The sequence below is a fragment of the Salminus brasiliensis genome, chromosome 7, assembly GCF_030463535.1.
Source record: "Salminus brasiliensis chromosome 7, fSalBra1.hap2, whole genome shotgun sequence".
Taxonomy (NCBI): domain Eukaryota; kingdom Metazoa; phylum Chordata; class Actinopteri; order Characiformes; family Bryconidae; genus Salminus; species Salminus brasiliensis.
Genome location: NC_132884.1, coordinates 23,162,410 through 23,174,375, shown reverse-complemented (window position 1 = coordinate 23,174,375; position 11,966 = coordinate 23,162,410). Strand labels below are relative to the sequence as shown.

The 11,966-nt window shown below is 38.5% G+C and overlaps 1 protein-coding gene across 1 annotated transcript; it reads right to left on the bottom strand.

Moving 5' to 3' along the window:
• Positions 1-7,531: 7,531 nt before the first annotated feature.
• Positions 7,532-10,780, bottom strand: cldn34a (claudin 34a). Its single transcript, XM_072683005.1, has 2 exons — positions 10,717-10,780; positions 7,532-9,649 (listed from the first exon to the last, which is right to left on the bottom strand). Exon 2 carries the CDS (start codon positions 9,557-9,559, stop codon positions 8,804-8,806), a length of 756 nt encoding a protein of 251 aa, XP_072539106.1. The 5' UTR covers positions 9,560-9,649; positions 10,717-10,780; the 3' UTR covers positions 7,532-8,803.
• Between the last annotated feature and the right edge of the window lie 1,186 nt (positions 10,781-11,966).

The following is an 11,966-nucleotide window of genomic DNA, read 5'->3' as shown; positions in this document are numbered from 1 at the left end:
AGCCTAAGCCCACAAATAAATCCACTAATAAATGTTTTGGCCAAGTCACTGTTTAAACCTGCTGTAGAATGACCTAAAATGAACATCTCACAGAAGAGGTTCCCAAACTTTCTGGCAGCACAGTGATTTACCAAATGTATTGTCCTTTAGTTTGTCCATTTGTTTCCTTTTTTGTTTGCCATTTTTATTATATGTGTATTATGACCTCCCCATTTGAAAAAAATGTTCAAATAACAGGAAATCTTAGATAAGAATATGCTGCCTCTTCCAGGAGCTGTAGTCTGGGACTTGTTCATGTAGTACATTAGGACAACGACCCACAGCAAATTTCTTAATACACGTCACTGTTTATTTAATTTAGAATGAATTTATTATCAGATAATTTATTATCAGATCTGCTGTTTATTACTGATGGATATCTTTTAATGGCAAGAAAACAACTAAAAAGTAATGTCATACATGCTGTGTCTAAAAGCCTACTGACCACCATCCCAGTCCTATAAATCCAAGGGCATATTTTTGGGTTGAATTTCAGTAGGATTAAAGGATTATCAGCTTCATTGTTTACATTTTGACTGTTTAATAGAAACGGTCAGTAACTAGTCATGTAAACTCAAAATTTATATAGTTAGTTATAGTTATAGTTAGGTTAGAAAGGTCTGTTAGTGGACGACAGTCCCCAGGTCTAATCAAAGTTACGTTTACTAAAAAATTCTTCAGCAGTCTCTTCCATATGCGGTTTGTGAAATTCGCCTGAAAGTGAAAATGAGAACTACTCTTATCTCAATAGACCTGTATTAGTGAAATTTGACCTTTTCAATATGGCGGCCACACAGATGCATTGCTGCGCCTGAACAGCAGCCAACTACTCAACAGCTGCTGCTAATTGCTAGCTGCCACAAGCACAGATCATGCTAAAACGAAAGCTTCCACCTTAGATGGAGCACTAAATACATTTTACATTTTTGTATTGATTTACATATTTTAATACACTAATATGCCAAGCTTCGCCCTAAACAGATGAAAACATGACAGAGCAGCTCTTTAAGACAAGCCTGCCGAGGGAACTTCAGTGTGTGTTTTAAGCTCCTGTCTCCTTGAAGTGTAAGAAAATACCAATATATCTAAATTTCAGTTTTATGTTTTGCTATATTGTATCGGTTCTCAAAAACACTGTAAATTTTTTTTATTAATAATAAAGATGGGGCTGTGCAAAATTTAGAATTCCAGATTTGATTCAATTTAATGAATGAATTTGAATTGAATCCACCCTACAGGATGTTAAATTGAATTTGAATTGGATTCCCGGGAAGTTGAATTGAAATCACTGCAATTTAGAGAAATTCATTCTTATCACATATCAGTGTCAAAATGATGCTTTTAACATTCATTTTCTGTGGTTTCCATGTGTTGTGGGAATTGACTCACCAAAATGAACGAGCACAGTACAAACCAGCTCTGACCCTCAATTAGCTCATTTTACAAGAAAGTATTCAAAACCAACTGTGCTAAATATTTGGGCAACCATTTTAAAGACTTGGATAAAGCAAGCTATTCTGGAAAGTGAAGTGCTGTCCTATAATTTCCCACAATTTATAAGTTATTACAATTTTAATGATCTGTTTTATAGAGTATGTTTTGAATAGTAATTATTAAAAAAAGGCATATTTACTATGATAAAGTATTGTGTACATAAAGTCCATACAATAATATCTGTATGAAATTTATGTTGTAATCATATGTAATATATATGCTCTAAAGTTTAATTTTTAATATACCTTAATAATGTATTATGAATTTCTTTGAATTTCATGGAATATCAATTCTACTTCTTGCAATTCAAAAAATCTCAATTCAAATTCGAGAATTGAGTTGGAATTTAGGGGTCTTTCTCAATTCAGTTGTTCAATCATGCTACATATCTTCATCCTGATGTTCTGATTGCATAAAAAAACATTAAAAAATCTTTTGATACAGATATTATGCATATGATAGTGTATTTTTATACTATGACAGTTTTCCCAAAAAGTTTCTTACCAATACACAGCTTTCCTGCTCTGGATAAAACCAAGTCTTTGGAATGAAGGGAAGAAGGAACAAAATAATGTTTATTAAATCAGTGACTAATGCTAATAATGTGTGGTTTATTGTATCAGCCACTATTGTGTTATTTTGTAATTGTAATTACTGGTGGTTGTATGGCTGTTGCCATAATTGATGGAAAGGTTAATCCCCTGTCCTCCATTGAAATAATGCCGGAATTTCCTTCAAAAACCTGTGGACTCCTGAGCTGTAGGATCTGGAGAGATTTTTAGGGAGGAATGGCCTCATAAGCTGTGCTGCTATCTCATCAAAAGAATGTTACACAAAGTTCTGCATGCATGGACACCAGTGTGGAACTTTGCTTGTTTTTGTGTTGTTTCAGTACTGAGCAAATCCCACCCTCTCATTTCCAGAAACATGCCCAGATTTCCATTTTAACAGATGTGTTCAGTGTAATGCTATCTCAGTCATTTAAGAATCATTTTTGTGCTAAGCTGCTTTTGGAAAACTCACACTCATTAGCTAAAAAATGACCACGGCCTGCTTTCAGCAGAGCTACTGACAAAGCCTCTGCTAGTGGATTTTTAAAAATTTGACTCTGAAGAGTTTCGGTGGGGGAAATTTGGCTTCACTAGTCACACTGTTTTAATTACAGCAAACTAAATCAAAAAGCAAGGGTGAGAAAGACTGCGGTGAGAGTTTTACCGAAATAATAACTAGTTCCCCTTATTGAAATATTTTGTTTAAAGGAATCTCTTTCATGGCCTCTGGAGGGAGTGTAGACGCTTGTGCAGACTAGCACTCAAGGCCAGATACCAGCATGTGTACTGCAACCAAACATGGAAAACTCCCTTCATTTCATAATCACTCACCACATATTCATGCCATTCCTCTCCCACTCAGACCAACGTACTGTACATACTTAGCCCAAGTCTACTTTATTGTCCCTCTGCTCACAGTTGTATGCAAAAAAGGAACCCCTGATTGTTGGCAAATGTACAGTTACTTAATATTTGATTCAATGGCAGAAGTTGCTTGTCTGGGCTAGCTTGCTTGGGTCATCTTGGATGCACATTATGTTTGGGATGTCCAAGTCCAAGCTTACAGATTATATTTCTTGCAGTAGTTCCTGGTGGAGTTGGAAGTATTGTGGATCATTGTCATTCTGTTGTAGAAGCCAGCTGCTTTATAGCCTCAGTCTTTTGACTGGCTGAGTCACATTGCTTCCAGATAATGCTGATATATTAAGTAAAATCCATTCCTCTGTCTACTCTTGCAATGTTTCCTGTGCCACAGGCTACCACACAATCATCATATTATCAATCCCTGTGCTCAACAGTTGGCAGGGTATCATTTTTACCAAACATACATTTGGTGGATGCGGCCGATTCAATTCAATTAGCTTAATTTTCAGGTCCTCGGCAGCTGCTTGGAGGAGGTCATGGTAGTTGAGCTTTAGCACAGGGTTTAGAGAGTTAGAACATTTATTGCACTCTGTCATTTATTATCTTGTCATCAGCTAATGTTTGATGCTCTGTTCTGGATCATAACCACTGTGAGTCACCCTAAACATGTGGTTTAATGATCAGCAATTCAGTTCACGCATGGCTCTGATGGTAACTGATAACCGATGAGGTTTTGGCCTACAGCTAACCAACGCTGATACTGAAGGCTCAGGCAAAGATTCTTACATATACACATTGTGGTTCTACTGATATCAGCGCTTTCAGTCTTACTTAGCATGACGCACCACAGACCCTGCTAGTAATGCAACAAACGAAGCATCAGAGCCACAAGGAAAATTCTAGCATACTTCTTGCATAATCCTAAATGTGCCTACAGTCAATTATCAGTGATTGTATCTTTCAGGCTAAATGGTCATGTTGGACTATATCAGTCTTTACCCTTTGATCTTATCATAAGCTATATGATATGGAAAAACTGAGTGTGTGAGTGTGTATCAGAAGAGATGGTGGTAGTAAACTGCAGTGGCTGTAAATGATTACTTTATGCACAGGCTCCGCGTATTACAGGTCAGACATCTGATCACAACCAGCATGAATCTTGGACTACTTCTACTTTTCTGTTCTTATATATATCTTAAAGGGAACCCTGAATGTTAAGACTTGCCTTTTTTAATGATGTAGATGTCTACTAAATGATGTAGATACTACTAAAATATGATATATAAATCAAATAGAAAGTGATGAAATAGAAAGAATGTTTTGCTTATTATAGCAAACATGGCAATTAGTAAAACCCAGTACTGCGGAAAATAGGACCATCAGTAAAGTTTGTCTTGGATAAAGAGCTCACGCTGTATCTATATTTAAGTTTAATTCACTTTTTAGCTCACTGGTCCTCACACAGCTGACAAGAGAAAGAACACAAAAAAGACAGGAATTACAAGCCTTACATCCCCAAGCATGCAACCGCTGGATAAGTTTGATGGACAAGTCTGAGTTTGATGAATGCTAGAAGGATGTTTCCTGCCTGACTGCACTGTGCCAACGGCAAAGTTTGGTGGAGGAGGGATAATGCTATGGGGTTGCTTTTCAGGGATTGGAGTACAGCAGGGTACCAAGAGATTTTGGATGATTGCATGTTTCCAAACTGTGTGAAAACAGTTTGGGGAAGGTCCTTTTCGGTTGAATTTGGTGTGGAAGGACTTGACTGGCCCGCACTAGAACCAAGATTGTGAGCCAGGCCCTCTCGTTAAACATCAGTGTCTGACCTCACAAATGCTCTTCTGGATGAATGGGCAAAAATTCATGTAGAAAGTCTTCCTAGATGAGTGGAAGCTGTTATAGCTGCAAAGGAGAGACCAACTCTATATTAATGTCAACGCACTTGGAATGGGATGTCATTTAAGCACCTATAGGTGTAAAGTGTAGGTGTCCCGATACTATTTTAGTGTATGATAATAGTACAAGCCATACACACCATAGTGAGGTTCACATTTCTCAACAGTGAGAGTTCCCTTTATAAAATAACTTAGATGTACATTTCTATGAAAAAAACTTTATATGGTAGAGGTGCTGTACATTCTGCGGATGTTCTTTAAAAGTTATTAACTTTAAAAAGCTTTAAGAAGTCCTAATGGTTAACAGGGTAACAGGCTGGGTGGGAGATCTCTCTGATTCACAAAGGCTTTATTAAACAGCCCTGGTTCTGTGTGCTGATCAGTCAGAGTTCAATACACAGCTTCATCAACCATCCTCAGCCTCTGCTTTTCAGTCACAGGTGGTGAAAGGCTTAACGGTTGCTGTAAACAGAAGAAACAGAGTGAAATTAAACCAGACAAACACAAACTTCTACAGTCATTTAAATAACAAATAAACAGAACCTTACTGATTCATGCTGGTTATTTAAGGTTACACCATTTTTTTAATTAATAGAAATATCTGAATAACACATCTACAGTGACATGCAAATCCACTTTAACTGATGCCCCTCGCTATTATGCATGTCATGGCCATAAATTCCTGCTCTGCTTATTTTTTATCTTAAGTTGTTTTAGGGAGCCACATGCTGCCAGTGCTGCAAGTTTTTTTTTCATTCTGGTGTCCCAAACACTTCCTCTATTCAAAAGTACAAAGCAGACCCAAGCACACCACAGTGCTAACATGGAAAACAAAATCAGATTAAATTGGCAATAAATAATTTCCCTTTATCATGTAATCAGGGGGCTTATGTGGTTTTATAACAAAAGAAAATCATGTAATTCACAGTGGGATTTGTCAGAATTAATATTCAGTATTAACAAGATTAAATTTCAGCAAGCAACCAACTAGAGCTGCATGCAAGGCTGATAAAACACCATAATAAGGGGAGGTTTCATGCTGTGGGCTAATGACAAAGTTCATTCCACTCCTAGCAGGGATCACAAAAGCCACATACTTAGGCTAGGAAGTATTTTATCCCTCTGTTCAAAAATCAGCTTCTGGAGAGCCAAATTCCAACCCAAGCCATAATTATGTAAGTGAGGACCGTGCTTAAATCTTCTGATCTTTATCAACAGCAATTGTGGACAAGATACATAAATAACCCAATATGCGTCACTTCACATGGAAATGATGTTTGTTGGCCAATGAATGCAGACAGATAAGCAGGCTAAAGGTCACACTGCTAGTTAGGTTCAATGATAAAAATCATCATGCAAATGTGTTCATAAAGCTAAACATTGATCACAGTGACAGGAATAAATCACAGCGAAACAACATCATGGGTCTATCTATATTATATGTGATAATATATAATATAATGTTGGTTATAGATTTAGATTAAAGAGCTACAAAAGGTGCTGTAAACCGCTGCATGAGATACCAGCTCCACTACATGAAACACCTGTGTTGAAGAGCCCTGGTCCAACTCAGTGCGTTTCTCTGATCTAGAACAATTGAATATCCTCTACTCCACCTTTGAAAATAATTGAAAATGTGGTTCAGATTAAGAAAAGAAGAGTCATGGCCTAAAAATTGGAGACTAATAGCTTGAATCAAAAATGTACGAGTCATGGTCTAAATCGTGAATTGAAGAGCCATAGCGAACACCAAGAAATGAAAAGGTGCTCTTCCAAATTAAGCATTAAAGAGCCCTGCTCAAAATAAAGAATTGAAGAGCCATGATCCAATTTAAGAATTGAAAAGCCACAAAAATCAAAGAATCCTGATCCGAAATTAAAAATATGAAAAAATATTATGAGTGCTTTTCCAAATTAAGATTGAAAGAGCCATGGTTTAAATTAAAAACAGTCATGGGCTAAATCCATTACCCTTATCCTAACAAAAATTAAAGACCCAGATCTAAATCAAGAATTAAAGACCCGGATTCAAAAAAGGTAGAAAGAACTCTGGTCCAAATCAAACATTGAGCCATGATTTAAATGAAACATTTAAGAACCACAATCTAAATCAAGAATTAAAGAGCTATGGGTCAAACTAAGAACTTAAAGAGTCCTTTTTTAAATAAAGAATTAAAGAGTCCTTTTTTAAATCAAGTTTGGAGCACTCTAACAGTCAGAGCTTCTTAGAGTTCTTATCGCATTAAAACAGTGATCACTGTGCAGCTGAGAATAAAAGCAAACACCATTTATAAGATATATTCAATACAACCTTTTCTTTTCCACTTCTTTAAAGCTTTAGTTGCATTTGCTATGTCTCTCTGCCATTCGCTAGTGAGAGGAGTATAGTCAATAGATGAGTTAAGTTTGCCCGCTAGACTAAATAAAAACTACACCCAGTGTAATGGCACATCCTGTCATTTTACAGCACAGAGGCCCCAGCATGGGACACACTAAAATGCTGGTTTACGTGTTTGGCTGCTTGGCCTGTATGGACAGAAAAACAGAAGAAATGACAAAAACATGTCCCACTCAGACCATTATACGATTACAATATTCACACAGTGTAAAGAGCAGCGGCTGCAGTCAAATAAAATGTAGGAAAATGAAAAAGAATAAAATGTTACATGGTTTTCATGACAGCAATAAAATGCTTTATTACAGTTTCTACAAGAAAGATCCTATTTACTAATGAACTATAGCTTCATAACACACTTTGGCTTGAAGGGAGCTGTTTTAAGCAATTAAAGGGTTCCCCAGTCATCCCATTCAGTTCAATTCCATTTTATTTCTATTGCACGTTTTTTTACACAAGACATTGTCCCAAAGCAGCTTTCCAGAAATCTGTGTGCAGAGCTGTAAGGTGAGGAATCTGTGCTCCTCTGAATTGCAGCAGGCGGTGGATTACACAGCTTTACAAGTGGATTAAAAGGAATACAACTTTACAGGGAAAACAGCAGCACTCAGGTTATATAGAGGACAGACCCATGAGAAAAGCCAGTGAGTAGTGTTAAAGGTCTGTCAGAGCCACCAGGAAAAGGGACTGCCTGGTGCGAAAAGAAAAGCCATGACAAATAGTGAAGCACTGAGTGTACTTAGTGCGTCAACACACTGCTAACAGTAAATACAGTTTGAGGTGAATGTTGCTGTTAAATAAAAGGGAAATAAATAAATAGATAATTATAGTTCATTTTTGTTTTTTCTGATTGAATAATCCTGTTCTGGCCAAAAATGCTTGAAATACTGAATATAACATCTAAGCCTACCTTTGTTGTCTATTTTGGAGCATTTCGATCTGCATTGTAATTCAGTGTTGCTGTAAATAAAATAGCAAAAGTGATTCCAAACTTTTGAACAGATGACCGTATGATCTGCTTTAAAAAAAACAAAAACAAATAAAACACCCTTTTTGTAATTTGGAATAATATCTTTTAACTAAGGCTGAGAGAGCACAACTAGCCTTGCTCTCTAAGGGTAGGTTGATGAAACTTCCTCCCCACATCACTCCCAGCACAGGCACTGTTGTATAGGAGCTGGGGAGCCACGCTTTCCTCCAAGCACACTGGCTGCCTTGCGACGCTGCATCACCGGCAGTTTGAAAAGAGCCAGTGGCTGGCTTCCTGTCGGATAACCTCCTAGTGATAGGAGGAGGTCACATGAACACATTGGGTAGAATATGTGGTCAAATGTAACTTTCAACTATAGAAGAGAAATGCTAAAATGTATATAAGCTGATAAATGCTCAAAAATGATTGCAATTGGACAGATGATTAGAACGGAGTGATATTTCAAACCAGTATTTGAGGATACATGTATTGTTCTTATCAGTGTAGATGTAGGTCCAGTTTTTAAACATTTATATGTTGGAATAGGTAGATATGTACAGGGGAAAGAGAGATATCCCATATCACAACATCTTTAAACTTTGTCCTCAGCCTTGAACACTGGGTTATCGATTCCTTCCTCCCCAGTCTCTGCAACAGCACCCAGAAAGTCATCAGTCCTGGGGTTTGTGACGCCTGGCCCTTTCCCCACTGTACCCTCAGCCTCAGTGCTGGGTTTCTGGAGTTTAACTCGTTGCCTGTAGACCAAGAAAAGCAGCCCACTGACAATAAGCAAGGCAGAAGAAACGATCCCCATTACAATGCCCAGGCCCACTTCCTGTCTGTATGGAGCAGGGGGCATAAGGAACTCTGGGGGGAAATCTATAGTACGATTATCCAGCACAGAATTTATATTCCAAATGACAGGAACCAGTGAGCATGTTGCCGTGAAGAGGTACAAAGCTCCAGCCAATGGGAAGGCCCATGTGATGCGGCTTGCATTAACGTTGAAGTACACATGCCTCACGGCGTATCCTGCTACCAGGTTTCCTGCAATTCCCATAGGAATGGCAGCCATGCACAGCACCTGCGCTGCAGCGATCTCCGGAGGAGTGAAGGAGTCTGTGATGCCGATGTTCTGGCAAACCTCGAATGTGTCATGAACGTGGCTGTAGAAGCAGGCCCTCCAGACACCCACCCAGGCCATGTGGGAGGTGATGACGGACTGTTCGTCCATGTACCACACCCGCCAGTCGTTCATTCCACTAGTAGCGGCCGTCAAGATAAGTCCAAGTACTGCCAGCACCAGACCCAGGAACTGCCAGTGGGCATTGCCAACCAGGGAGGCCATGACTCAGTCACTGATGACCACACACTGCCATCTGGAACATGGCTGCCATGCAGTCATACAGCTTGTGCCACCGCTTAGTGCAAGGGATACCTAGTAGAGGGCAAGAGGGGAAAATGTCACTCCTGATTAGCTCAGATGTTACAATCCCTGGTAGAATATATCTACAGTTCTTAAGTTAACATTAGCTACATTAGTTATCTCCATCTACAGTGAGTGTCCAGTGTCTTCATCTGTCAAGGGGTGGATATATTAGGCAGCAAGTGAACAGTCAGTTATTGAAGATGACACTTTTACCAGAGCCAGACTGGGAAGGCTACACGACTGGGTCAGCTTCTCTAAAACATCAGGCAGGTCTTGTGAAGTGTACCCAGTATGCAGTGGTTTAATACCAAGCAAAAAGAGTCCAAGGAAGAACAACCAGTGAAAGGGTCATGATGGCTGAGGCTCTTTGATGTGTGTGAGGAGTGGAAGCTAGACTGTCCAGTCTGATCCCACAGAAGAGCGGCATGCATTGCTAAAAATGACTCAACAGTTCAGAACTGTTTTGGCGACACAATATTGGGCACAAGAAGTTTAATGTTATGGCTGATGGGTGTATTCAGACAGTTTTCTGGCTGAAGGGCTGCACATGTTACCATGCTGGTTGGCGAGCTGATCCAGCATAAACCAGACCAGCATAAACCAGGATAGACCATTGGAATGACCATCGGACTGTGCTGGGATTCATGCTGGTCTAAGCTGTTTTTGTCAGCAGGGATGTAAGGAAAGGCTGAGGGATCTTTAAGCTTTGATAATATTGATAATGATAATTGATAATATTTAAGATGTGATCCTCTGATCCTCTTTAAGAACGGACCCATCTGCCATACGGTTTCTTTGTTGCAGAAAAACAACAACAAAAAAAAAACTACATTTGTATCATAGGCACTACTTCTGCTTCTGTCTTGTACCTCTGAGGGAATGACAATTTCCAAGTATCATTCACACTAAGATCAAAACAGCAGAGTATGTGAATATGATTTTTATTTCATTCTTAGCTCAATTATGTCCAGATATCCACTTCGGAAAACACTAAACCTCTACAGGTTAGACTAAACCAGTACAAAGCCACTGTATTAAGTGACTATCAAAGTCTATACACTAACAGAAAGCTTTACCTGAGTAAGTGTGGAGGTCTGCAGAAGCCACAAAAATCCATCAAATCCACTGCTGTGCTGAGCTGAGCTGAACTGAACTGAACTTCACATCACCTGAAGTTTAACAACACGCCTCTCAGACCTGATATGAAAAAGACAGTTAATGATTGATTCACCATACCCACTACAGTCAGTCAGGAATGGAACTCGGGAATGCAGTCGAGAAGGAATGCTCACATGAGTCTAGAAAATTCTGTTAAATACTACAGCATTTATAGGCCCTGTAGCCTTGAATGAGGGAGACTTTAGAGAGATATAGATGTATGCACAAAGCATTTAAGAGTTAGAGGGCCACTCAGTGCCACTGTCACAACAAATGATTTTACACTCGCACAAACCAAGTTAAAAATAATGGTGATTCAAAGGGTTCTTTGAGCGATGCCATAGGAAAAAAACACACTTGGTACGATTAAGAACCGTGTTCATAACAGAGATGTGAGTGTGAGGAACCTTTAACTCTTTAAAGCCATGTGTCTCATATTTGAGTATCATTTACACTGAGTTTCTAAGACCTCGGCCATCTCAATGTAAAAATGACAAGAGTAAATAACTTAAATTAATGATTAATTATAATATATAAACAGCAAAAAGAGAATGAGGAAATACATTTATTTTAAGTTAGAGTATAAGAGGTTCAGCATTTTATTTTTCAATAACCTGCTATGAACACAATTTTTTGATTGATCAACTATGGTACAGAATGAAAGTCATATCTGCAATTTCTTCTTTTTTAAACAATTGGTCAAAAGCTCAAATAAACTTTTTAAATAATTAAAAGAAATCTCTGGCAATTTTTAAATGGTTCAAGCTGTAAAGGGTTGGTAAAGAACCTGAACACCTTTAAAAGGCTTTTCATATATTTTCATTTTCACATATCTCTATTTTCTGGCAGTCACGATGTAAAGTCTTCAGTATTTAGCAACCTCACTTTTCCTTAATCCATCACTTCCTCTTGCTTGTTTATCCACTGTTTTCTGTAAGATAACGATCTCTTGTAACACCCCCTGTTATTTGAGATGTCTCTGGTATGGCACTCCAGAGCTCAGAGAGCTTGAAAAGGTGCTTGGGTTAAACACTGCTCTGAAATGACTTGGCATTTCCTATCTGCTGCTTCTGCACTCCAGCCACACATTAAAAGATTACGTGGACGCATCCTGCAGATTTCTGGAAAATCTGAAAATGACCGTGCTTCTGTCTGCATATGATGAGGA